Genomic DNA, 27,164 nt, shown 5'->3' with positions numbered 1-27,164 from the left:
ACCACAGAAGCTCAGCGCACTAGAGAAACGCCACAAAGCTTCCTAATTCGAGCCCTTGATCTCAGACAGAAAATTCTGTTTGCTTCTCAGGAGGATGACTCGGGGTTGAAATATGATCCCGCCCTAGTTCAGAATATGTTCTTGCACATCGTCTTGACTGGATTGCAAAACGACCACATCCAAAGTGACCTTCAAGTGTTGCTGAAGAAACTCAATGTAGCTTGTTCCAATGAATCTGCGAAAAATAAGCGAAAACATGAAAAAATGGTACTGTTCATGCTGTACAGTTAAATGAGCCTGCCCCTGAACAAAAACTTCAAAGTTTGATTTATTGTCACAACTGAAAAGCCTGAGTGATATCATACAGATTTAAGAGTCAGTCCAACAGCCCATATCTGTCCCTCAGCAGTGTTTTGCAGTTTATGACAAAGAACCAGCAGCAGCAGTGTCCCAACAGACATCAGATGGTTCCAAGCATCAGACCTGGAAACCCGATACAGCTACATACCAACGGAAGAGAAGTCCATACATGTCTCCACACCAGTTCTCACAAAGCCAACAACAGGTGAGGGAACAGAAAATACCTCCTCTACCTACAAACCCAGTTCAGTTGTCCACTGTTCCACCAGAACATTCTCTCACGTCACGTCAGCATTATTCAATATTAGAAGCTCACCATGGACTGCCGTATGTGTATCCTTCTCCTCAGCAGCACCCCATGTCCATCAATTATGCAACTCAGCCGTCAAGCTTTGCAGCACCACAGTATTATCCCCAGCAGTATATGGTGCCACCACAACAGCACCCCCATCAGTTCTGCCAGCCCCGTCCCTCACGAGCCAGACAATGATTCCATTGCCAGCACCGCAAAGCAGAAGAACCTTGCACCCATTGTTACCACTGTGGCAGCAGCGAGCACTTCTCAGCTGGCTGTAAGAGTAAAGGTGTCAGACCTCAGCTTGGAGCTCCGTTAAACAGGAGTGGGTTACCCCCAAGGGACAGGGTGTGACCCAAGCGGCAGAGAAGTCCCAAAAACATGAGAAATGTAGCATGGGCCATCAGAGACAGTTTGAGTCCCAGTCGCTTGATAGTATTTTAACTGTCCCTTGTCAAGTTAACCAGCATTCTGCCATCACGTCCTTAATGGGAAAACAGTGCCTTGTTACCTGTTATCTACAGGGAAAAAAGACAGAAGCATTATGGGACACAGGCTCCCAAGTATGCATTATAGATGAGGAGTGGAAAGCCAGATATGCACCTGAGGTGACACCCTGCGCCTGGTGGCGGCCAATGGAGCGAACATGCCATACAGAGGATGGGTGGAGTTGACTTTCAAGCTGGCATCTCCTGTAACCAATGAGAAAGAGTTAAACATTCCTGTGCTTGAAGGACCAAGAATTGCCCAGACCTATCATCGGGTATAACGTGATAGAACAAATACTGAGACGCATTGAAATAAGTGGATCTCTTGGTGTGACTAATGCTTGTTTGTACAGAACTGTCAGAAGTGCTTTCCCTAGCATAAAGAAGAAAAGTGTACATACCTTCATCAATTTGGTGACTGCAGAGGGCCTCAGCGAGTATGTAGTAAGAACCAGGAAGGAGTCTGTGAACATACGGAAGCACACTGTTATGCAAATTTAGTGCAGAATACTATTAACTTTGAATTGCACTACCACATGAATTTTACCCCATAACTAGTCACTGTATGGCCTGTGTTGAAGGCATGAAATGTCACTATACAGAACATTACCCAGAGACTGTTTATTGCCCATAGTGAGAAACTATTGCAAAACAAAAACAATTGACTATTTTCAGATCTTGAAAAATAATGGACTGTTGTGTGGTTTTGAAACTGTGGACACTTTGAATCACTTTGAGACTTTCTTTGACACTTTGAATCTTTTCCTTCCTTGAAGGACTCTTTTTTTCCTTCCTAACAGAGACTTGTTGGTGGTTTGCAAATGACTCTTTTTTTTTTTTTTTTTTAGAACTACCTCATGGGACTATTTACAAACAAGTGCCTCTTGTCTATTGACGAATAAGGACTCTTGTAAGGTGAAATTAGCAATAGCACAATTATGAATGTATGCTTGTGAAAAAAAAAAAAAAAAAGGAGAATGTACAAGGAAAATGTTGATAACAGTGCTGTAATATCTGATGTTGTAGATAACTGCTGGGTAAAGTGAAAAGAGTTTAAATACTGTAAATTGAGCATTGCTGTGACTGACTAATTAAGCAATTTGATGTCGGGACGACATCTTTATTTTGAGGGGGAGAGTGTGATATTCTCAAAATTAGTATAAAATTGTTTAAAATTGTTATTTTTCTAATACTGCAAAATATTATTTTATTTCTTATTTGTGTTTATGAGAGAAAAAAAGAGTATGTGCATTTAGTGAATTAATTATTTTCATTTGGCATACCTGCGTCATGACGTCATTGCACGCTAGTTTGGTGCGCGCCTGTGATGTGCTTCATTCGTAGTAAATGCGAGACCATCACATCAGCATTCTTCTCTTAATTTTCTTGCTTCTTTCCAGGTAACTGCAAAGTATAATGCATTAAACACACTTTTGGTTTAAGTATAAACACAGTTTAATATAATACGAATGAGTTGTATGTGTTTAAAGCTGTTATTTTATACTTCAGTAAAAGTTTGTCATGAGTTCAGTGTGGTTGAGCACATGATTAGCATAGGTGCTCCGCAATTAGCGAAAGCCCACCATATATAATGAATGGTTAAAGTAGAAATATTATTCGAATCTATAAGACAAAATATTGTTTAGCGTTATGAATTATCTTCAATTTACATATGTGGTCGTTTAATCTGCTGTGATGTCTGTTAACTGTGTGTTGTGCGTTACATTTGAGTGAATGTATTTGAAGAGTGAATTTCATATGTCTCGTCATTCAATGTAATACATCAGACAACGAACTGAGCAGTATGTTCTCAATTGAGAATATGGATTGTATTCTAAATGTATTTTTACATCATGAATTTCATGTTATTATTTAGATAAAGGTTAAATACTAGTGAAAATGTTATATATATAGAAATTATCGATTAGAGTGTCACTTTGGCAATTGTAAATGCTGAATATGCAAAATGTTTAAAGTTGTTAATGTTTATATTCAGTCATTACTATGCAAAATTCATACATGTGTTGACCATGTAATGTGCTGAATGGCTGTAATATGCATATGCTATCATTGATTTCATTCGTAGTAAATGCAGAGACGAGAAGCCATCACATCAGCGTTCTTCTCTTAATTTTCTTGCTTCTTTCCAGGAGTACTACATATGCAATGTGAGGAGAGAGGAATTCATGCCTCATGGTCAACACATTGTGTTTTCTAGATGTGTACATGTCAAACCATATAAGCTATAAAAATGCAGGATCGGATTGACATTCATTTGATCAGTTGGCAGACGTGAAATATGTTATGCCTTGTAGGTCTGTAAGAGCTGTTGACTTGTTTTTGTAAGCCTGATGTAGTTTAGATACACACTGTTGTTTTTATGATGTTTCATGGCACAACCAGGTCAGTCTGTTGGTGCATCTCAATCAGCTCCCTAGGTCGTGAATCAGTATATTGTGTATTCGGCAAGGGTATAAGAACAGTAAAGACCTGACTCACTACACAATGGGACACTGATGGTGACATGAAAACGTCTTCGTTTTATGAAGTCACTACTGGTATTTATGAATAACAGCAGAACTGATATTTTTGTGACATATTTTTTATACGTTATTTAAAGTACATTATGATAAATACTTTGAATGTCATATATACCTGCAACATTTCAGCTGTAAATTAATTATAATTGTTAGCTAGATTATGTACAGTATCTGTCTAGTGATGCATGTTTCATTTATGCTTCACTGGGAATAACTCTTTTATAATGGTTACTTTTCTGAAATAAGACATCCTTTATGATGTATGCGGCCAACAAATGCGACCTCCGGAGGACGCAGCCTTTGAAATGAGAGACCGCTACTGTAAGCTGTGTCCCAATTCAGGGGCTGCATTAAAGGGTTAGACACGCTGATTCAATACGCTCCGAATCTTCCTGAAGCAGTGTTGAAATCAGCCATCACTAAATAAGTCGTTATTTTGGTTTTTTTGGCGCACCAAAAATATTCTCGTCGCTTTATAATATTAATATTGAACCACTGTACTCACATGAACTAACCCTTTAAGGCCAGGTCCTTCCAAGAAGCCGATTGCGTCAACGCAGTCCGACGAAGGGTGAAAGCTATGGAGTCAAAATCACGCCATAGTTTTGCAAAAGAATATAAGTTTTGCAAAAGAAAAATAAAGTACTGAGCAAAAAAAAAAAAAAAAAATTGTTTTGCAAATAAAAATATAGAATCGCAAAAGAAAAAAAAAATTGGGAGAAAAAAAGTTTTGCAAACAAAATAAAGAATTGTAAAAATTAAGATATAATTAATTGCAAAAATCAATGACAGCTATAAAAGAAGCTTATGAACTTTGATCCTATTTTATCTCTGCAACAGATATTTTCCATGGTCACACCTACTATTTCATTTGCAACGCTCCTTTTATTCTGCGTTTCAGTCAAGTGTGAGCTCGCAATACCGTTTTTCCTTTGCGCTGCACTTTTCTGTGCGTTTCACTTCATGGCACTGTTTTGACGTGGGGTGGAGTCAAGAAACTGGGGCGTGTTCAGCGAGTATGAGGTCTCTGCGGAACAAAAAGGGGTGTTTCCCAATTTTGGGGTGTTTTCAAACTGGGCGTTTTTCAACCTCTTTACCTGATCCCCACAAATCAAGTGGGACTTGGGAGATTCCCAGAAAAAACACAGAGATCTCCTGTATATGAATGTAAGTGTATTGTTGTAAACTAGCAGTTGTTTAATGTTTTATTTGTGTGAATATGCTTTGCTAGCCCATTGTAAACAGCTCCAAGCAATCTAAATCCACTCGCAATCTAACGTTACCATTAACTATTATTAGCTAACATTTGCTAGCCTATTCTATTTGATTAATCTGTTGGTCACTTGATTTGTTTTAGTTTTGCCATCAGGTTTTGTCTACAGTGTCTGTGGTCAATAAAATGATTATAATGTTTAAAGTCTTCAGAGTCATCATTTCAGGTTAACACATTTTCTTTATTTAAATGCTTCTACAAGATCAGTAAAGCCTGTTAATACATGTAAAGCTCATACTATACAAATACAGTTAAGCTGAGGCAGCTATGTGCTTCTCCATAGTATGGTTGAAAAACATACACATACAATTAAAGTTAATTATAAATCATCAAATGTAAATCGCTTCTAGCCTACATACGCATTCGGCGCTATCTGCTCGTCTGTTGACTAGTTCAGTTATGTCACTTTAATAGCTTTTATGACAAAGGTTTACACTATGCACATGAAATTTGGCATGCAAGAGATTTAAATAAAATACATCAACTGTTGGTTTATGTCTAGCCTTAAGAAACGTTGACTAATGATAATTCTTGTAGCCCATGTCCAACCTCAAATGACGGCGATTACAGTTGGATAGTTCAGACAAATTACGAATAAAATGTGTAGCCTATGTAAAATATAGACTACAGTGGCTATATTGTGACAGACTTACATTCCATGTCATTTTAATTCGTCTCTATGCAAAAAACAACAAAAAAAAAAAGAGTAATCTTTAATATAAAAATATTTCGCCGCCTCAAGCTATAGCTACAAATCTTATATAATAATTGATTCTCCTCAAAATATGTTAATATATTTTAGTAAACTGTTTCCATACGTCTATGCAGGCACTCGGGGAAAACGCAGTTTCCTGTTATGGAAGTCAAGCATGCAGCATTATATTATTTTTTTTATTTATTTATTTCTGATTATCTCGACATAAGTTGTTTTATCATGTTCTAAACATTAAAAAAAGTAGTTGTGATCATGAGAAAAAAAGAAAGAAAAAATAATAACGAATGGCCTCTTAGGCTTCCGTACTTTTTAAAAAACGATTATCTCGCTTTCCGTGCTTTTTTGGTTGGATCGTTAAAAACGGCTGTTTCTTAATATGCGTTCTTAAGGGATCTTGCGTCCTTGTGTTCTTGCTCTACATCATCATCAACCGTCGAAGTTCAGTTCCAGTACTCAAGAACGCAAGAACAGAGGACGCATGAAAGTACCCTGATATGTTCTTGATATCGAGGATGCATCGAATGCAGACTTGAGCAGTTGAGAGAATCGAACCGTTAAAAATCCCAGAAAATGCTGCGGGCGGTCTACATATGGAAGCCTGCAAGCTTTAAAGTTCTCGTTCTCACTTATGAGATTCCCACTACAAGCTCGCAAATACATGACGGCTCGTAAAAGTAAACGTGTCTGTTTATTTTGCTTAATTTTATTTGTTACGTCTTGAGATTTTATCTTATTTGTCATTTGTTTTGTGTGCTTTTGTGGTGTTTGTTTTCTTCTTCTTTTTTTTTTTTTTGTTTTCTCTACATGTCTACGGCTACCATTCTCAAGGAGGTAATTGGGTTCACCTGTTGCTGATTTGCTGCCCATTCACCTCAGATCTACTGATTGGCTGCAGCCAGGAGAAAGCCAGCATATAAAGCCAGCACTGTCTCACAGCAAGCTGAGAGGGAGAGGGTTGGAGACGGTAGTTTGCCACATGGACTTCTTTTCTCTTGCACCAGATAACTCTACTGTTTTCTGTTAATGACAAATGCTACCCATTGGTGCTGCTGTGAATGTCGTTGAAGACTTATATGTTGTTTTGTTCAGAACTTAAGATTTTCTTTCAAGTAAACCTGTAGGGAGGTGGGTGCCTTTTTTGTTTGAAATTGCTTTTCTCCTGGTTATGTGTAGTCAGGAAGATAGGCAAGTTCATTTATTTATTTTCTTTTTGGTTATGTATAGGTAAGTTATGGTTAAAACTGAGTTAGAAACTTTTTGTTTGTTATGTCTTTGCCCCCTCCTGAAGCTTATGTTTTTCCTTTCATCTTTTATATTTGGTTTAATAAATACCTTCTAAAGCTCATTGGTTCTGGATGTGTGTTACTGGGGTGGGAGACAAGAGGTTCCTGTGCTCTCTCTCTCCAAAATTTGTTACTGCCATGCCATTACCCCTAGACTAAAAAGGGCTGGCATGTAAGAAGTGGGGGCTCCTTTCAAGTGAAAGTTTACTGTGGTGTAATTGTAAGTATCTGCTCATTTCTCTTTTGTTCTGTGTGGCTGTTTTCTTTTTGGTAAGGGAGGAAGCTCCTGTGGTAGTGAGAATTATGGAATTTGATTTGATCTCGTTTACTCTTTCTCCTACCATAGTTTTTGAGCGCTGCAGGAAGGCAGATTTGTTGGTAATTGCAGACTTCTTTAATATCGAGGTTCCTAGGCAGGCTACCTAACAAGTTATTAAAGATCACTTGCGAGAAAAGTTGATTGATGATGGAATTTTGCCAGATTACTCTGCCGTCAGTGCTTCTGTGTCCTCGCGTCCTTCTGAGTTCATTCTTTCAAGGTCGCCTGGCAAGTCTGTTCTCTGCGTTCTTGGAATTGAGAAACAGAGATTGTATATTATAGGGAGATAAGAGGGGCTGTATCTCTTACCATTGGAGAAAGCATAACGGCTATCTTGATCACGTGCAACACCTCTTAGCCTATCGTGTAATGGCCTCTGGTCTCCTTCCCTGCGTACCGCCAGAGCCGGAGCATTAGCATTAGTCGTTACGCTTTTTTGGCTAAAGGTTCCAGGCTTGCCTTCCAGTGGCTTTGTTAAAAACACCTATCCCGGTTAGCAAACACCCCAAAATTGGGAGACGCCCCTTATTTGTTCCGCAGAGACCTGTACTTGTGTTCAGAGGGCCTGGTCATGCCTTCCCTCCAAGTGGCGTCATCTGCTCGAGACGCAGATCAGCACAGATGAAAGGAACATCACTGAGAGGCATGCGGGCAGATCGTTTCTTTGTACTCACACTTTTATGTTTATGGTTTTGTTTTGTTAACTAAATGTGTATTATAAGCGTTTGCTTAAGTTATAGATCATGTGAAAGTGGTGTTTATTATTAGCCGTAGACTACTTGCTAACGTGAACTGTCTGAAAATAGCCAACACCTGCTGTATATCTCTTTTATTTTTTACACTTTCATAGCATTAAATTTTATATATTTATATATTTTATTTTATATTAAGTTTTTGAGGATACTCCTGAAATAGCCAGCATCTGCTGTTTATTTCTCTCATCATGCACACTTTTATATTGATGATATCAGGGCTCTACATTAAGACTTCTCATGTGCTTGTCTTTCGGACAAGTAAATTGCTCATTAATTTGTCCAAGTAAAAAAAAGTTGCTTTTCTGGATAAAATAGGTTTTTTTGTGTGTGGTGTAAATATAATTTATTCTGAAGCAATATTGATATACTTAAATCCGCCTATTTGTGATATTTACCTCGAGCGCATTTTTTAAAACCTTAAAGGATGTTTCCCCCCTAATCTTATTAAATGTTTGATTAATTTGAAATTCTTAAATTTGATCAATTAATTAAATTAGAATAATACACTATAGGGCTGTTACTAATCAAATTAAATCATTTACACTGAAAAACTGCATTAAATAAAGTTATGAGATTGTTTAAAATATTTTTTTGAAAATACAAATTAGAAATGTTGAGGGAAAAATGATACTTTGAAACATGAAACTAAATTGCCATTAGGTGACGGCAAGAGACCGTCTTAATGAGTGATTTATTGAGTCGCCCATTTAAATGATTCGTTCAAACGGCTGATTCATTCAAGAATGAGGCAGTTGTTTATGAATGGGTCATTGAATCACTGACTCAGCTGATTCGTTCAAAACAATGAATCAAAAACGCGGCTGAGCGTTGCTGTGAGTGATATATGCTATGATTCTGCTGATCTTTGTTTGAAACTATTTTTCGCTGCTGAACAAAACAGTCAATACAGTCAATATTGCGTATAAAATGTAAGTGACTTAATATTAACTACTTGTTTATTAAACTGTTGTAAAATCAGTGTCACATTTTCAATCGTGCTGGTATTCAGGAAGTCGTGTGATGTTGCTTACCTGTATTATATGTTATAAATATAAAAACTTCACATTTTTGATGCGTTCACCTACAGAGTAGCGCTGTTCTGTGGGGGTCAAAGCTCTGGAGGTAAATGCTACAGGTCTTTCCACTCCGTCCTGCATCTGCGACAGCACTGCTCCCAGTGCCTGTGTGGAGGCATCGCAGGTGACAATAGGCTGACTGTCGGGATCAAAGTGAGCTAGGACAGGAGGTGTGGTAAGCTGGGACTTCAGTGTTCAAGTCTATGGCTGAGGCTGCAAAAGTGCATTTCTCTCCATTAAACGTAAGGTTATGTGCCATGAGAGCACTGGCCACCCTGCTGAGACGGACATCTGCCGCATGGACTACTATATCATCCAGGAATACTGCAACTCTGGGAATTCCAGCCAAAATGGTGGTCATTACCTTTTGAAAGCAACTGGGGCGAGGCTTAGGCCAAACGGCATACGAGTATATCGAAATACCCCAGCGTGTGCGACGAATGCTGTGAGGTCTCTGCTAGAAGGGTGAAGCGTCACCTGCAGATAACCCTGGCGCAGGTCCAGTTTTGAGAAGACCGTCGAACCATAGAAGTAAGCGATCAGCTCCTCAGCTGTGGGTAAGGGGTACTTGTCTGGGATAACCGCCTTATTTACAGTGCAGGTCAACACAGACTCGTATTCCTCACGATTTTTTTTTGGCGATGACCAGGTTAGAAATATAGGGGGATGCACTGACTGGCTCAATAACTCCCATGTCCAGTATCATTTGAAGCTCTGCAGTAACTTCCTCCTGGAGGGCTAGGGGAATTCTGTGCAGGGGCTGTATGACCGGCGGCATACTAGGGTCAACCAAAAGCCTATGGGTGAATGTTTTAAGGCAGCCCAGTCTGTCGAACAGTGATGGCTGGATCTCTGTTGCCAGGTGGAGGTGACATGGTGGATATCAGAGCCCTTTTCATCTCGAAGTGTGAATCCCAAGCTTGTAAATAGATCAAGTCCCAGAAGGTTGGCTCTCCGCTCAATAATGTAGAAAGGAAATGATGGCAGATGTTTAGAGCCGTAATGTACTGAGACCCGGAGAACGCCGAGCATCACAGTCTTGGAGTTGTCGTAACCACAGAGGGAGGTGCAGGGCTGCTGTAATGGCAGATGTGAGAAAAGCTTGTGATAAGTACTGGCATTAAGCAACGATGCCGCTGCTCCCGTATCCATCAGGAGTGGAAGGCTCACCTCCTCCAGCAGCACAGTACATGTCCTAAAAGCTGCCTGGCCAGCTGATACATGCCTGGCCAGCTGGTTCGAACAGTGGATCAGACAGCGCTCTGAGCACTAATGATAAGTCCCATACTGGCATTTGGCGAGGGCGGGAAGGATTCAGCTGCCTCACCCCACGAGGAAAACACGATATTAGGGGGTGCTTACCAACTGAGCGGCCCTCCAGCATGTTATGAGAGGCAGCGATAGCGGCCACATAAACTTTCAATGTAGAGGGAGAACTGCCAGCATCCAGACGTTCCTGCAGGAAGGTCAAAATAGCGGGGATATCACAGCTTATCGGGTTTTCATGCCTTCTAGCGCACCAGTTAGCAAATACTCTCCATTTTTTAAGCCATACAGGCGCCTCGTCGAAGGTGCTCTAGCTTCTCTTATCGTGTGCAATACATGCTGTGACACAGTTAACTGGTTCACTCCATACTGACTTGCCACACATGCAGATCCCATAACTCCGGCCTGGGGTGCCATATGGTGCCCCTCGCCTGGGACAATAAATCCCTTCTCAGTGGAATCCGCCATGGGGGGATCGACGACAAGTTCTCCAACTCTGGAAACCACGGCTGGTTGGGCCTCCTCTCTGATCTTTTGCAGCACTAGCGGCATTAATTTGACAGGAGGAAATGCATATTTCCGACCCGTGGGCTAGCGGCTCGACAGCGCGTCCCCTTTCAGGGAAACATGGTGGTCTTTCACAAACGGAAGAAAACTCTGCAGCACCAAATGAACAGCTTCCATCTCTAAGCAAATTATATGCCAGCGTTTCTGGTCTGTAGTCCACACGCCGAACGCTGGTCTGCCGTCGCAGAGGGCTCCCCAGCCTGACAGTGATGTTTCCGTGGTCACCACTATCCGTCTGACCACCCTGCCCATCGCAGTACCCAGTTCGTACATAGCTGTGCCAAACCAAGGTGTCAGAGCCTCGAGACATAAACGTGTTATGACAAGGCACTTCGTCCCCTCTCTCCACGCCTGCGGCAGGACTCGGTCCTGTAACTAGAGTTGCAATGGCCTCATATGCAGCAAGCCCAGCCGGCAGGTGGAAGCTGCAGCTGCTATTAGACCAAGCAGTCTTTGAAACGTTTTCAGAGGAACCGTCTTGCCTTGCACAAACGAGGCTAATGTATTGTGAATGGATTGGATTCTCTGCTCTGATAAGCGCGCGATCATCATGCGCGAGTCCAAAACCATATCCAGAAAAGTAATCGACTGGCAGGGCTGAAGCGTGCTCTTTTGCATGTTCACAGACAAACCTAGACACGCTAGATGGGCGAGGAGCCTGTGTTTGTGTTCCTCGAGCACACTCCTCGATTGAGCGATGATCAGCCAGTCGTCGAGATAGTTTAGCACGTGCATTATACTAAGTCTCAGGGGTGAGAGCGCTGCATTCATGCACATCGTGGACGTACGGGGAGCCAAAGCAAGCCCGAACGGTAACACTTTGAATTGGTATGCAACACCCTCGAATGCAAATTGCAGAAAGCGCCTGTGATGAGGGGCTATCACCCAATCTGACGCAGACGGGAGCGCTGGCCACCCGCTCAGGTGGCTCGATAGTGGAGACAGTAGTGTTTTCTGCGGCGAGGGCTGTGCGCCAGTCCGGGCTCACCGGGGTGTTGAGCAGCTGCCTCTTTTCTGCATCTCGCATCTCAGTAAGCGTCAGCCACAGGTGACGATACAAAACTACAAGGCTGCCCATATTACGGCCGATTCCTTGGGCGATCTTTTTAGATGCGGCCAGGGCTAGATCAGCTGCTGTCCGCAATTTGCGGAGTGATTCTGGATCCGGGCCTTCTTCGTCCAGGGATTTCAGCAATCGTGTCTGGAATACTTGCAGGACTCCCATCGTGTGGGGGGCAGATGCTGCATGTCCTGCAGAAATATATGCCTTTTCGGCAATATGAGCTGTGGCCCGACATGGCTTAGAAGGCAACGTGGCGGTCTTCCAACCTCGGGACGGACATAGATGTGCCACGACGGCGTCCTCAACGGGAGGCGGTCCCACGTACCTTCTTTTCTCCGTCCCCTCCACTGTCGTGAGAAGCTGAGTTCCTTGTGCATGGGCTCGGGCTGATTAAGGGGAGTGCCATGAACGAATGTGAGCTCCTCATGGAGCTCAGGGAAGAAAGGGGCGGGTCTCTGTGGTGCGTCCGTTTGGTGGCTCGCGCCGAGGAAAGACCCATCCATCCAACATTTAGAGGGCTGTTATGGCCCAATCCAACTCCAAATCTGCCACAGCCTCCGTGAGGATGCTCATCATCTCCGTTTCCATTGAAGTCGGGGTGCAGCTGGCCTCTGAAGGGATCTCCGACCAGGCACCTGGGTCAGAGGCACTTGTAGACATGACGTCGTCCTCTTCATAGCCAAACGAGACCATTTCCCGCACTTCTGGCGGAGGGTGGGAACTCTCTTTAACATAGATGAGCGGGGGCTCCAGTGTTCAAGGGCGACATGGGGGTTGGGCCGACGTTAGCCCCTCAGTAGAGCCTCCTGAAGGAATAATCTGCAGTTTGCTGGCCCGTGGCTCGAAGGCGGCGGGCAGAGGAGATGCAGGAGCCAGCGGGCCACCGCTCCCAACAACTGCCAGCCTCGCACGAAGGATCTTGATTGGCAATTCCTTGCAGGCTCGGCAATCCGATCCTTCCAGCGCCGCCTCAGCATGGGTGCGGCCCAGACACAGCACACAATCCTCGTGTGCATCTGGAAAGTCGATGGGCCCGCCATATATGCGGCAAAGAGACATCTTGGTATGTAGAAAACTCTAGCCGTGCAGGTCAACGGCGAAATCAGGCTTCAGGTGAAGGAGAAAGATTCTGAGGTATTTTGGCACCTGACATCACTTATATAGTGGCTAAGCCAGCCAATCAAGGCAGATGCTCGGACGCCATTGACTATTGCAAAGTCAAGTCAAGTCAAGTCACCTTTATTTATATAGCGCTTTTTACAATGCAGATTGTGTCAAAGCAGCTTTACAGTGATAACTGGTATGTAATTTGGCTGCACAGCAGCTCTTAAAGAAAATGGTGTCATTGTCCATCTTAAGTAAATTCAGTATTGGTTCATTCTGTTGTAAGAATCAATAGTTATTAATTTAGTTAATTTATCTATATCAGCACAGTAAACAGTGGAGTAAACAGTGATGTCATCATCCAGCTCAGTTCAGTTCGCATACAATGGTGTCAATGCAGGCAGATCAAAACACTGTTCAATATCAAATGTCAAGTGTCCCCAACTAAGCAAGCCAAAGGCGACAGCAGCAAGGAACCCAAACTCCAACAGGTGACATCAAAGCAATAGAGTGATTCAATCAGGCTTCAGCATTTTGAGGAAGCATTTACATAATGTTGAGAAACCGACTCGATAAGGGAACAAAACCATTAACATTTTAATGTTATAAAAGTGTGAAAACTGAAAGAAATAAACAGCAGGTGCTGGCTATTTTCAGACAGATCACGTTAGTGAGTAGTCTATGGCTAATAATAAACACCACTTTAACATGATCTCTAACTTAGGCAAATGATTTTATTACACTTTTAGTTAACAAAATGAAACCATAAACATTTTAATGTTAGTAAAAGTGTGAGTACAAGGAAATGATCCACCCGCATGCCTCTCAGCGATGTTGCTTTCATCTGTGCTGACCTGCGTCTCGAGCAGATGACGTCACTTGGAGGGAGGCGTGACCAGGCCCGCTGAACACGCACCGGTTTCTTGACTCCACCCTACGTCAAAACAGTGCCATGAAGTGAAACGCACAGAAAAGTGCAGCGCAAAGGGAAAACAGTATTGCGAACTCACACTTGACTGAAATGCAGAATAAAAGGAGTGTTGCAAATGAATAAGTAAGTATGACCATGGAAAATATCTGTATGGAAAATGTCAGATGACATGTAGGTCTGGGGGTGGGGCAAGTGCTTTAAATAAGAAAATTAACACGTTATTTTTTTCTGTAATTATCTAATTAACACGTTAAATCGACAGCCCTAAGCAACCCAGCACTGGATAAATATTGGACAGAACACATGCTGGGTTATTTTTACCCAGCTTGCTGGGTTTTATACATGAACTCATTTGCTGGGTTGTTTTTTTAATCAGTGTGGGTCAGTCAATTTGATATTGGTTTTTAATTTTAAATAAAAAAAATAAAAAAATCTCTCTGTACATATAGGACAGGGACAGTTCATATACAATTTTTATTCAATGGCAAGTCAGTCTTTTACAATCATAAAATACTCCAAAACATTTAGTAACTGTTTTAGGACATGACAGGAGCAGAAACAGCAGCCAAAGGGAATGAGTGGGAAGAAAACTGGTATCTGTTCCAGTTCATTAAATGGCAACCTTATATATTCATTTTTGAAAAGTTAACAACGTTAACAACGAAAAAACAACGTTTCAGTTTCGTGTCGGGGTTCGGACAATCGCTTTCCCTGTTTCTGTTTTATTTGTGAGCGCTCGGGTTGTGAATTCTTTCACTCGCCGTGCGCTCTTGTCTTATGTGTTTGGAGCGTCTAGTTAATGTTTTCCTTGACCAGGCGCTCTTGTTTTGTTGTGTTCTGTGTAGCATGCGGTTTTGTTTTCATCTGCCGTGTGCTTTCATGTCATGCTTGTGTTTGTTATGTTTGGTGTGAGCACATGGCTAGTCATGTGTTTCTTTGTGTCGTGTGCTCTTCTGTCGATTGTCTGACCCCGCCCATCTTTTTTCCTGATTATTGTTTTATTGGCCTCACCTGTCTTCCCTCATTAACCTGCCTAGTTTGTTCCCTATTTATTCTCCTTGTGTTTTCTGTCCTGTGCTGGATCGTTGTCATACTTGCTGTGTTACGGTCGTGTGTTTGATGTTCCCTCATGTTATCTTCATGCCAAGTCAAGTCTCAAGTGTTAAGTAGGTTGAGTTATGTTTTTTATTTTTATTTCTAAATAAACTTTTATTTTTTCCTGCAATTGAGTCCTCGCTGTTTTCATCAACTACGTCCAGTGACAGAACGATCCAGCCAAGATGAGGACTCAGTGGAAAAAGGGTTTTTGCCACCCCCCAGCTTCCACTCTCTACTGCCCCCTCTTTGATCGAATGCTCTGTTTCAAGTCTTTGAGCTCTCTCCGTCAGCAGGGGGCAGACCTAAGGGAGTTCGTGACAGAGTTTAGTGGTACTGCAGAGGGTTTGGGGCTCAACAAGGCAATTCTTAAGGACCTACTGAACTATACTCTTGATGAGCCCCTCGACGGGTGGCTAATGAGAGGGTTGGAACTCTTGTCTTTTGGGGCTTTTGTGGATCTCCTAGTTCGCCATGCCAAGGATATGGCAACACCTCCAGAAGCGGCCGAAGAGGCTGCAGCACACCCAGTGGCGGCTGAAGACGCTGCAGCACCTTCTGAAGCAGTAAGATCCATGCCACCGCCTTGCCTTCGTAAACGGAGGAGGAGAAAGAAGGCTTCCTCCACCCCTCAAGACCCAGAGGTCATCCCTGAGCTGCCATCCTGGATATCGTCCCAAAGCAGTCTGCTGCCATTCTGGAGGTCATTCCAAATTAGTTCACTGCTGATCCAGAGGGCGTTCAAAAGCAGTCCGCTGCTGTTCTAGAGGTTGTTCCAGAGCAGCCCGCTGCCGATCCGGAGGTCGTCCCAGAGCAGCTCGCTGCCAACTTGGAGTTTGCCCCTGAGCAACCCACTGTTGTTATGGAGGCCGTCCCCAAGCCAGCTCCGCCCAAGCTGTTGGCCCTGCCTGCACCGCCCAAGCTGTTTACCCTGCCGGCTCTGCCTAAGCGGTTGGCCCTGCCTGAACCACCCAAGCTGTTTGCCTTGCCAGCTCCGATCAAGCTTTTTGAGGCTGCCTTTCAAGGATCCTTCTGATTGAGACGGCCTTCAGCGACGTTTGATGACGTGGCAGCCGAGATATGTAGCCTTCATAGGATGCAGCCTATCATATATATATATTAAAAAAAATGCTGAATGGAAACGCCAAGATGTGCATAAATTCTAAAAATGTGCATAAAAAACTTGTGCTCAACTGAGTTGGATAATTTTTATGCAATATGAAAACGTGCATAAACTAAGAGGGAAACACTCTTACCAAATAAATTCCTTGATGCGCATCAAAAAAAAAAAAAAAAAAAGTGACTTTGTGATGGGACAACTGGCATACTTGGACCAACCAACAAACTGATCTCGTTGCACAGCATCTGAAATGCTGTTTTGGTCATTCTCTAAGGCGCAAGTGATTTATTATATACAAAAATTATTATATACAGTGGCTTCTACTGCAGCAACTTCCATTGTTCTTAGTAATACTTAGCACCAATTAATCAGGAAGTGACGGTTTTGTTCTCTTCGACTCACTGGAAATAGTGCTTTATTCGCAATTGTTTTATGCGATATTACAAATTTGCAACTTAAATTTGCAGTTAAATCTGCAACTTTGGATGGAATCATAGCTACTGCTACAGTCTTTACTGTAGAACTGCTTCATAGATGAAATTAAGTAATTTAATAATTGATTTCAATTCAGCTGAACAATGACACTATTTTCTTTTAGAGCTGCTGTACAACCGAAATGAACTATTTGCATCATTGAATAATTTTCCTTTTATCACTGTAAAGCAGCTTTGAAACAATCTGTACTGTATAAAGCACTATATAAATAAAGGTGACTTGACATCACATGTATATATGCAAAGATAAAGATCTGACACTTACCAATAGTACATAAACAATACATGTGGAAAAAGTATTCCAGTCCAAAAACAAAGTCAAATGATTTTAATAAATTGATGTTAATGAATTAATGAAAACTAATGTTTGTGTTAAATACTAGATTAAAGAGGACTACAAATTGGTGTGCTTTTGTGTGAATGTGTTTCCTTTTGGAAGTGTTGCTTTTAATATTTTTGAGAATTTGCATAAGCATTTCCCAGTGGAGACCCAATCAATGAGAGGCCCATATTCCTCTCTTAGGACAGGTTCTTCCAGCTGGGCTTCACATAGCCCCTTGGGGAAAGTGTATCCAGTTACAGCACAATATATATTTTGCAGTAAAATTGATTGAGGTTATCTCAAATGTAAGGATTTAGCACAAAATCCTTATGTCTAAACAGATTCAGTGTGAAAACGTTTTAGGCCTGTTGGTGGAAGTCTCGGTTGCCCCATCTGCCCAATGCTGCATTGTCACAATATGTCTTACATTTGTTGATCATGTACATGTATTTTTACACCTTGCAAACTTTTAGTTGCTAATTATGCTGTTTTAAATATGTAACCATGTTTAATATTACCTAAATGACTAATGTGGAAGCATTGGTAAGAATGGGTTGAAAATTAACTAAATACTAAATGTTGAAATTCATTTAAATAATTAATCAGTATATGTCTTTTATTTTCTGAATAATTTATAGCTGCATAACGTTAAGATATTATTCCAAATACATATATACAAATATGTCAGTAAAAACATTATTATTTTGAAATATTCAGATTATTTTCAAACAGTTTTTGCTGCTTAATATTTTTATGTAAATCGTGATACGTATTTTTGAGGATTCTTTGATGAATAGGAAGTTCAAATAAACAGTATTTATTTGAATTTGTGTAAAAGTATAAAGCTAAATCTTAAGTAAAAATAAATGAAAGCAAAATAGAAATAAAAAAATAATAAAATGACAAAAGCACATACCAAAATTACTAAAATTTAAACTAAAATTAAAATATAGAAATAAAAGCTAATTTAAAATATTAATAAATACTATAATATAATAGTATATAAATAATACTAAAAACACTCAATGATCCAAGAGGCAACAATTACCTAGAACTAATCAGGAGCGTAAGAAAAGGAGTCAACTGTGTTCCTCTCTTTCCTTCTACTTTCCTCTTTTTCACTCAAGCAATTAAAAAAAAAAAAAAAAAAAGTTTAAAAGTTATTTTAAAAAGCTGGTGCTGATTGATGTTTATCTATTACTAAACATCAATTATGCATGTATGTGTGAAGATTGTGTGAATCGGTCTGAGTAAAATTGTGTGCAGATCATTCTCACACAGCTCCAGAAAACAGAATGATTACCTCTGGTGTCATAGTGATTGCTTAATATGCTATAATTACCTCCATTTTTCCTGTAGGCTGAACAGCATTCTCAGAGGAACATACACACAAAAAATTATTCTGAAGGATGACAACACAAAATATTTTTTTATTCTATATCAGCATAACATTTGTTTTGTTGTTGTCTTTTTTACTATTAATGTGTTAGTCTTTCTTTGCTCTATTGCTCTCATCTTCAAATTATCAGTTCTAAAAGTTGCTTTTTTCCCCCCATCCTCCAGGAAAATCACTCTCCGCAAGGGTTTTAAGCAATTATCCCCCACTCAAGTGTTTTTCCTGTTGCATGTTCTTTTGCCCTAGGCAAATTAAAGTCTACAAAAGGGGAGTTATCATCCAACCCTTCTTCCTTTGCAGGAAAAGTATGAGCCTGCACTCTCTCTCTCTCTCTCTCTCTCTCTCTCTCTCTCTCTCTCTCTGTGCTTGTGTAAAGTGATGGGATTGATTATGTGGTTGTGGCTGGTGGGTTTTATTGTTGAGATGGTCAGGGTTTGTGGTGGAGGCCTGTCCTGTGGTCTGCAGGGCAGATTTGTTTCAGAGAGCTTGTATAAAGAGGGAGATGTGATAATTGGTGGTCTGTTTCCAGTTCATGTTGAATCACCAGAGCCTGATCATGCTTTCAGTGAAAAACAGCATGCTGCTCGCTGCCATGGGTGAGTATATAAAAAGTGAGTGTTTAAAATGAACTAAAAGTCAGGGTTGTAGAGCAACTGTTAAACAATTTAAATGTATTTTTTTTTTGCTAACTATAATTCACCTATAATTAATTGTTGAAAGAAAAATATTTCCAACACAACAATTTTTATGAATTCATGTATATTTATTAGGGCAATCAGTAACACTTTACAATAAAGTTCATTAGTTAAACATTAGTTAATGTATTAACTAAAATGAACTAACCATGAGCAAGAAATTTGTTACTGTATTTACTAATCTTCGTTAATGTTAGTTAATGAAAATACAATTGTTCATTATTTGTTCATGTTAGTTCACAGTGCATTAACTAATGTTAACAAGATTTTAATTCTGTATTAGTAAATGATGAAATTAACAATTACAAAGATTAATAAATGCTGTATAAGTGCAGTTCATTATTAGTTCATGTTAACTAATGTAGTTAACTAATGTTAACTAATGAACCTTATTGTAAAGTGTTATCTAATGCGGTACAGTTGATTCAATTATTATATTTATTTTTTTTTTATTTTTTTTTTTTCATTTAGATGCAAAATTTAGGTTGCTTGGCAAAATATTTTTTAGTGTGTATATTTTAACATAATGTTAAGAATCTTCCCTTCATTGAGTCTTCCCTTCATAAAATATATTGCCGAACTGTGTCATCTATCCAGTTCCTCCTTGAATAAAACATCTCATTAAACTTTATTTTTTTTGTTTTCCCTTAGTGTTGACCTTCGTTCATACCGCTGGCTCAAAGCTATGATTTTTACCGTGGAGGAGATTAATCGGGACCCTGTTCTGCTACCAAACATTACTTTGGGGTATCTGGTAGCCGATACCTGCCTAGCTGAGGGCACAACGCTGAGTGCTGCTTTAGCTCTGGTAACAGGGCAGGAAGAGAGAGTGTCAGGTGCAGAGTGCAACGGGTCTCCAATGGTGCCTGTCATTGTTGGTGACGCTCGTTCCTCTGCCTCGATAGTGGTGGCTGACACACTGGGAGCGTTTGCTATCCCAATGGTATAACAAAATGTTCTGTATTTTGCAGAATTTTGTGCTTATTTATTATATTATTTCTGAGAAACAGTAAACGGTAAAAATTCAGTAATCAGAATTTCATACATTTCAGTGAAATGCTTCCCTTTCCTCCCAACTATTGTCTTGTGTTTTGTCTGTCCAGGTGAGTTATTTTGCATCCTGCGCTTGTCTCAGTGACAGTCGCAGATTTCATTCTTTCCTGCGCACTGTTCCCAGTGATGCCTTCCAGGCCAAGGCCATGGCCCGTCTGCTGCACCTGCTGGACTGGACCTGGGTGGGGGTGATCGCAGGGGATGATGAATATGGTAAAAGTGGCTCGCAGCTGCTCTTGAAAGAGCTCGAAGGTACAGGGGTGTGTGTGGACTATGTAGAAGTCATTCCCAAATCCCATTCCCAGAGCAGGATCAGGCGGATTATAGAGAGGATCCAGAGTTCCACAGCTCGTGTGGTGGTGACCTTTGCCATCGGCCCAGACCTTGAAGTTTTGTTCAAAGAAGTGGTGGTGCAGAATGTGACCAACAGGCAGTGGATAGCCACAGAGGCCTGGAGCACCTCCACTCAGTACTCCGACCCAGCAACCATTCCTTTTCTTGCCGGTACCATCGGCTTTGCCCTGCGCCGAGCTGATATTCAGGGTCTTGGTGCTTATCTTGCCCAGCTGAGCCCTGTGAAGCAGCCAAATGAACCGTTCGTAAAAGATGTATGGGAAGAAATATTTGGTTGCTCACTGGCACAGGACTGGCAGCCTTCTAACAGACCAAAGTGCACAGGCTCAGAGAATGTGGAGAAACATGGACGCATCTACACAGATGTTTCACAACTGAGAGTCACTTACAACGTGTATAAGGCTGTGTATGCTATTGCCAATGCTATTCACAACATGATGGCCTGTCAGCCTGGTACAGGGCCTTTTAAGGATGGAGAATGCTCTGATGTGACCAGAATAAAGCCCAGACAGGTATAGAAAAAAGGACTTAAAATTGAAATAATCATTAAATAATTTTAAATTATTTATATATATATATATATATATATATATATATATATATATATATATATTATTGCACATTTTCCTTTTACAGCTTCTGCACTACTTAAATGCAGTAAACTTCACAACACCAGTGGGTGAGCTGGTTTATTTTGAAGATAACGGTGAGCCATCTGCCTCTTATGACATTATGAACTGGCATGTAGATGAAAGCGGAGAAGTGCATTTCGTCCAGGTTGGACAGTTTGATGCAGCCAAAGGACCAGGCCAGGAGCTGAACATAAACCTTGAGAAAGTGGTTTGGGGTGGGGGCTGGGCTGAGCAGGTAAAAGTCCTGTGACTTTGGTTCATTTTTTTTTTTTTTTTCCCTTAAATAGACCGGCCCCAAAAAGTATTTGGACACTTACGCCATACTGTATAAATAATATATTAAATAACAAAAAAGTCAGGTGACATTTATTTTTTGTAACACACGCAGATTGTCAAGCAAAAAAAGACATTTGTTGTGAAATACGAAACAATAGACACACTATTCAAAATTAAGAAAAAAGTACTTAAAAAGTAATTGTTTATTTGTTTATTTATTTATTTATTTGAGAATAGGTTTAGCATTTAGATTTGATATTCTGTTATCTATGCAAAGAAAGTTTGTGGCTTAGGAGATGCTTAGTTATTATTGTATTTTTTTCTATGAAGAGTCAGCATAACGCTTTTGCAATGTTGAGAAAGAAGGGAAGAAAAAAAAAAATATATATATATATATATATATATATATATTAGCAGTCAATAAACAAAAGAACAGAATTGCAATGGCAGGAATCTCCTCCCAAATGAAAACAGTCTGTGTGTAGTGTTACTTCTGTGTTGGTGTTTTGTGTCGTGTATATGCTTATTATAGTGTGCATTGACCTTAACTGTTGTAATCTGTAATTTCATGAAGGTGTTAGTTTTTGTGTATGTGCCCATTATCCTTTAACCCCTTAGCATTCATTTAGAATTTTACTAAAATGGCTAAAAAGGCATACCCAAATTAAATTGCATGCTGTTCTTGAACCATTTGGAATACATGCATGGTTTTGGTACAGTGGAACACTAACAGTTTAAATAAGGGACATAGTAGATAAAATCCTTTAATGGACAGACCTCTGGTGTGAAAGGAGAGATATGTCATGAGAATGAGTCTATACATTTTCATTATATCTGTCTTGCATATGTGTAAGGAAAAAAAACTTTCTGCTGTTCTTTATGTGCTTGTCGTGCCGATGTGACAGATACAGTATTGTTAGAGGGCTGCTGTGAGTCTGATGGAGTTTCTTCTTCTATCATTCAGGTTCCTGTATCTGTGTGCAGTGTGAGTTGTCCTCCGGGCACTAGAAAGGCCATACAAAAAGGAAAACCCATCTGCTGTTTTGACTGCCTCCCTTGTGCGGCAGGAGAAATCAGCAATGTTACAGGTATTATTAACATATGTAAAAACATTCAGTTTGTAAATAATGGCAAGATTGCTATTTAGGGTCATGATTCAACATTTGAGAAATGGTGGTCTATTACATGTAAGGCCAAACTTATGTGCCATGTCATCATCTGTATTATAATGTTCCATAGACTCTACAGAGTGTACAAGATGCCCTGAGCGGTTCTGGTCAAATACTGAAAGAACAAGGTGCATCCCAAAAGTTGTAGAGTTTCTGTCCTTGCAAGATACCATGGGAATTGTCCTGACAGTTTTATCTGTCACTGGGGCAACACTGACAACAACTGTTCTGGCTGCTTTTTTCCATCATCGTGACACACCCATCGTGCGGGCTAACAACTCAGAGCTGAGCTTCCTGCTATTGGTGTCGCTCACCCTCTGCTTCCTGTGCGCACTAGTTTTCATTGGCCGCCCTGCACCATGGAACTGCATGCTACGTCACACCCTGTTTGGAGTGAGCTTTGTGATCTGCATCGCCTGCGTCCTTAGTAAGACTGTGGTAGTGCTGGTGGCTTTTCGGGCCACTCTACCTGGATCTAACCTGATGCAGTACTTTGGGCCCATCCAGCAGAGGACAGGCATTTTCCTTTGCACGATGGTTCAGATTGTCATATGTTTGCTGTGGCTGCTGATGGCTCCCCCTCTGCCCACAGAGAGTGCAGGTGAGCTTGGTGCTCGAGTGATCCTGCAGTGCACAGTGGGATCTGTAGTGGGGTTTGTACTGGTGCTGGGGTACATCGGCCTGTTAGCAGTGGTCTGCTTCCTGCTGGCCTTCTTTGCTCGAAAGCTCCCAGACAATTTCAATGAGGCTAAATTCATTACTTTCAGCATGCTGATCTTCTGTGCTGTGTGGATTGCATTTGTGCCGGCGTACGTCAGCTCACCGGGGAAGTACACAGTGGCTGTGGAGATTTTCGCCATTTTGGCTTCCAGTTACGGCCTGTTGCTGTGTATATTCACCCCAAAATGTTACATCATTCTGCTTAAACCTGAGAAAAATACAAAAAAGAACATGATGACCAGATAAGCTTTACAAATGCAAGACTTTTGTGAGAGGGCAACATTTTTACTGACTGCAATGTTTATTATTATCACATAAATAAATAAATATGTATTTAGTCCAATTAAACATTTTACTCTATATGTTATAGGTGTTTTGTTTTTATATTTGTATTTGTGTATTTCAATGTATTGTCTCAGTAAACAATGATTCGAATAAACAGAAAAATCCTCCTGTTCATTTGTCCTTGGATGACAACTTCCACAAATAACCACTTCCACTGTGCAGTGACACAAGAGAGTCCACAAGAGATAGTGGGGTTATCAGTAGTCACTTTGTCCACAGTTATTAGCCATCATGGGACAGAGAGACATTTACCAGGGGCCCGTTTCAATAAGGAGGTTCAACCAACTCTGAGTTAAAACTTGAACTCTGAGTTGACTTACCCTGAAATGGGAAACTCTGAGTTTTCGGTTTCAGAACAGCTGAATTGAGTTAGTTCAATCAACTCTGAATAGGTTGACTCTGAGTTAAGCACGTGCACCACGGCTATGAAAAGACATGAGGGGAGCTCCAAGATGGCGGCGTGTTAAGTTAACTTTTAGTAGCTCTGCTGACAAGAAATATTATAATTCATGTAAACTGTCTGCTTTCAACTGGTTACTTTACGTAATCCTTGTGTGTTTATATTAAGGATGTAATTGTAGCTTAAACATGCCAAAAAGTGCTGAAAAATGCAAAGAACAGGCAAAAAATCTGATGGATGTGTCTGTAGATATGAATGAATACGCACTTTCTGATCCCGGTATTGGAAATATCGTAGATCTTTGCTCAACTCACCTTCCCGACACTCTAATTAAACCTGCTTTTAAGAAAGGGAAAACAGAAACTTTGGAAGATGTGATCGCGAAGTTATCATCAATTTCATCACTGATCAACGAGCGCTCTGATTCTCTTGAGAAGTTGGTGAGTGCTAACGCTATGAAAATTGAGGGGCTGAAAAAACTGTGGAATTTGTCTCGGCTGAAGTTAAAGATGTGAAAGTAAAAGTTGATCACTTAGCTTCTCGGTTACAACTCAGGGAGCAATGAATTGAGACGTGTGAAACTCGGCTAGCTGACCTGGAGAGATACTCAAAGCACTGGAACCTTCAGCTGCGGGGGCTTCCAGAAAAAGAGAAGGAGAACATCAGGGATGAAGTCATTCACATATGTGAGCAAACATATCCTGAAGTGAAGGGCAAATGCCCTTTTGCCATAGACTCGGTTCACAGATTGGGGAAAAAGCAGAATCAAATTGGCAGTAAGTCTGCCCCTCATGCTGTCATAGTACAGTTTATCTCGCGCGTTATCAGGGATGCGGTATGGAAGGCAGCGAAATCTTCTGCTTTCTTAGAGGACAATGGGATGCGGTTTATGGAAGACCTTACTCCGCTGGACAGAGAAAGACGTAAGAAATTGTGGCCTATCGTGGAAGAAGCACACGCAGCTGGAAAGGCTGCTTACTATGTGGGCGCACGCACCTACATTGATGGTATTGAAATCCGTCTGCCTGCATCTGCTGAAAAGTGAAAATAAAAATAAAAAATACGAATCAGATTTTCTTTTACGAACAATTCCCTTTCCCATCCAGGTTATCGCTGATGAACGTTTCAAACTCAACGAACTAAGTTTTCAATTACCAATTACGTTCACATCTACGGATGATGCCTCTGTATCGTTACGGCTCGTGTCTTTGTTAAGTGTATTTCCCTTTGGCAACCAGTTGTCATACCTTGACGGTAGTATTTTCTTTTAGTATGTTCAGCTGAGCTACGGTTCTCAGGTTTATACTCACTACTTGTTGTGCTCTTTTTGCACTTACTGTAACATTTTTGTTTACTAACTTGTTCATTATTTCTATCTCTGTTCTCTCTAAATGCCAGGGGTTTGAGAGATTCTGTGAAACGTAAAGCTCTTTTTCTTTTTGGGAAGAAATACAATACAGATTTCTGTTTCTTTCAAGAGTCACACTCAACTATAAATGACTGTAACTTTTGGAAATCACAGTGGGCTGGTGATGCATGGTTTTCTCATGGATCTGAACGCTCCGCAGGTATTTTAACACTAAAGAATAAGTTTTCTGGTGATGTTTTACATTACTATTGTGACCCCTGCGGGCACTTTATCTTTTTGGTTCTTTGCTTTAGTAATATTTTCATTATTTTGGTTTACATTTATGGTTGCAATTCTTTAAATGAAAATAAGGCTTTGTTTGAGACAACTGAAAACAAAATGGTTTCTTGGATAAACAAATATCCATCTAGTATACTTTGTTTGGGCGGAGATTTGCTCCAGATAATATGTTAGATCGTATGCCACCAAAAAATGCCCCATGTAACTTGCTGTTAAAAACTTATGACCTAAAAAAATATGACCTAATAGACATCTGGAGGCAAAAATATCCAGATAAAAAAAAACTTATACTTGGTGTAATGCTAATTTTTCCAGACAATCAAGAATAGATTTCTGGCTTATATCTAGAAATGTTGATTTACACAATATTTCTGTTGACATAATTCCAACTCCTCTTACTGACCACAAAACCATTTTTCTCAATATGCAGATATCCTCTTATTACACTCCGGCAAAATCATCTTATTGGAAACTTAATAATTCTTTGTTGAAAATAGAGAAAATTAGAAATTACTCACCTCATTAAAGTTTTTTTAAAAAAAAAAAGGCTAATACAGAAAAAAAAATATTGCATTAATTGGGAACTTTTTAAATTTGAGGCTTCTAAATATTTAAGACATGTCGGTAGCCACCTTGCTAAAATTCATAAAGAACAGGAAGATAGAATTATAACTGAAATTACCTCACTTTTAAACAAAGGATCTAATATTTCTCAGATATAGATCAAATAAATATGGCAGATCTACAAAACTAATTGCTTCTATATTTGCTAAAAGAATTAAAAATGTCCTAGACTCTATTATAGATGAAACTCAATCCAGCTTTATGAAAAATAGACATATCTCAAATAACATTAGGTTAGTATTAGATATATTAGATTATTCATATTTAGTTAATGAAAATAGTTTTATTTTTTTCTTAGATTTTCGTAAAGCTTTTGATACTGTGGAACATAGTTTTTTTATTTTCTTCTTTAAAGGCTTTTTGGTTTGGTGAATTTTTTTGTGCAGCAGTTGAAACCCTGTATAATAATGCAAATTGCCCAATCAAACTTAAACATGGAACTACTTCTAGATTTGAACTAAAAAGAGGTATTAGACAGGGTTGTCCCATATCTCCTTATCTATTCCTGCTTGTAACCCAATTATTATCTGTGTATGTTAAAAAAAGTAGTCTTAAGGGTATCTCAATTGTGAACAGAGAAATTATTATAAGTCAGTTAGCTGATGATACAACCCTTTTTTTGAAAAATAGTGACCAAATTCCAACTGCAATTAATGTTGTTAAGAATTTTTTCTTACAAAGGCTGAAGGTATAGCCTGACTCACATATGCCTCTCTATCTCTGTATCTTGATAAACACACTAATAAGAATATAGATAAAATGCTCTTCGATTTCCTTTGGAAAAAT

At 40.2% G+C, this 27,164-nt stretch overlaps 2 protein-coding genes across 2 annotated transcripts; both read left to right on the top strand.

The window, feature by feature from the left end:
* Positions 1–731: 731 nt before the first annotated feature.
* Positions 732–21,447, top strand: LOC127499618 (extracellular calcium-sensing receptor-like). The gene is made up of 3 exons (XM_051870013.1): positions 732–932; positions 20,261–21,076; positions 21,201–21,447. The coding sequence occupies exons 1-3, from the start codon at positions 732–734 to the stop codon at positions 21,444–21,446; spliced, it is 1,263 nt and encodes a 420-aa protein (XP_051725973.1). The 3' UTR covers position 21,447.
* A 1,351-nt stretch (positions 21,448–22,798) lies between these two features.
* On the top strand, positions 22,799–23,607 carry LOC127499617 (vomeronasal type-2 receptor 26-like). Its single transcript, XM_051870012.1, has one exon. The coding sequence runs from the start codon at positions 22,813–22,815 to the stop codon at positions 23,605–23,607; it is 795 nt and encodes a 264-aa protein (XP_051725972.1). The 5' UTR covers positions 22,799–22,812.
* The last annotated feature ends 3,557 nt before the right edge of the window (positions 23,608–27,164 follow it).

This window comes from Ctenopharyngodon idella, chromosome 18, assembly GCF_019924925.1.
Source record: "Ctenopharyngodon idella isolate HZGC_01 chromosome 18, HZGC01, whole genome shotgun sequence".
NCBI classification, from domain to species: Eukaryota; Metazoa; Chordata; class Actinopteri; order Cypriniformes; family Xenocyprididae; genus Ctenopharyngodon; species Ctenopharyngodon idella.
The sequence above is the reverse complement of the archived record's forward strand: the minus strand, read 5'-3'. Positions and strand labels throughout refer to the sequence as shown.

Excerpts from the sequence above, each read along its gene's own strand:
- LOC127499618 (XM_051870013.1), top strand. The coding sequence starts at position 732 with ATGCAACTCAGCCGTCAAGCTTTGCAGCACCACAGTATTATCCCCAGC. Across the intron at positions 933-20,260 it reads CGAGCACTTCTCAGCTGGCT|GTGAGTTATTTTGCATCCTG; the intron begins GTAAGAGTAAAG and ends TTGTCTGTCCAG. Across the intron at positions 21,077-21,200 it reads CCAGAATAAAGCCCAGACAG|CTTCTGCACTACTTAAATGC; the intron begins GTATAGAAAAAA and ends TTCCTTTTACAG.
- LOC127499617 (XM_051870012.1), top strand. The coding sequence starts at position 22,813 with ATGGGAATTGTCCTGACAGTTTTATCTGTCACTGGGGCAACACTGACA.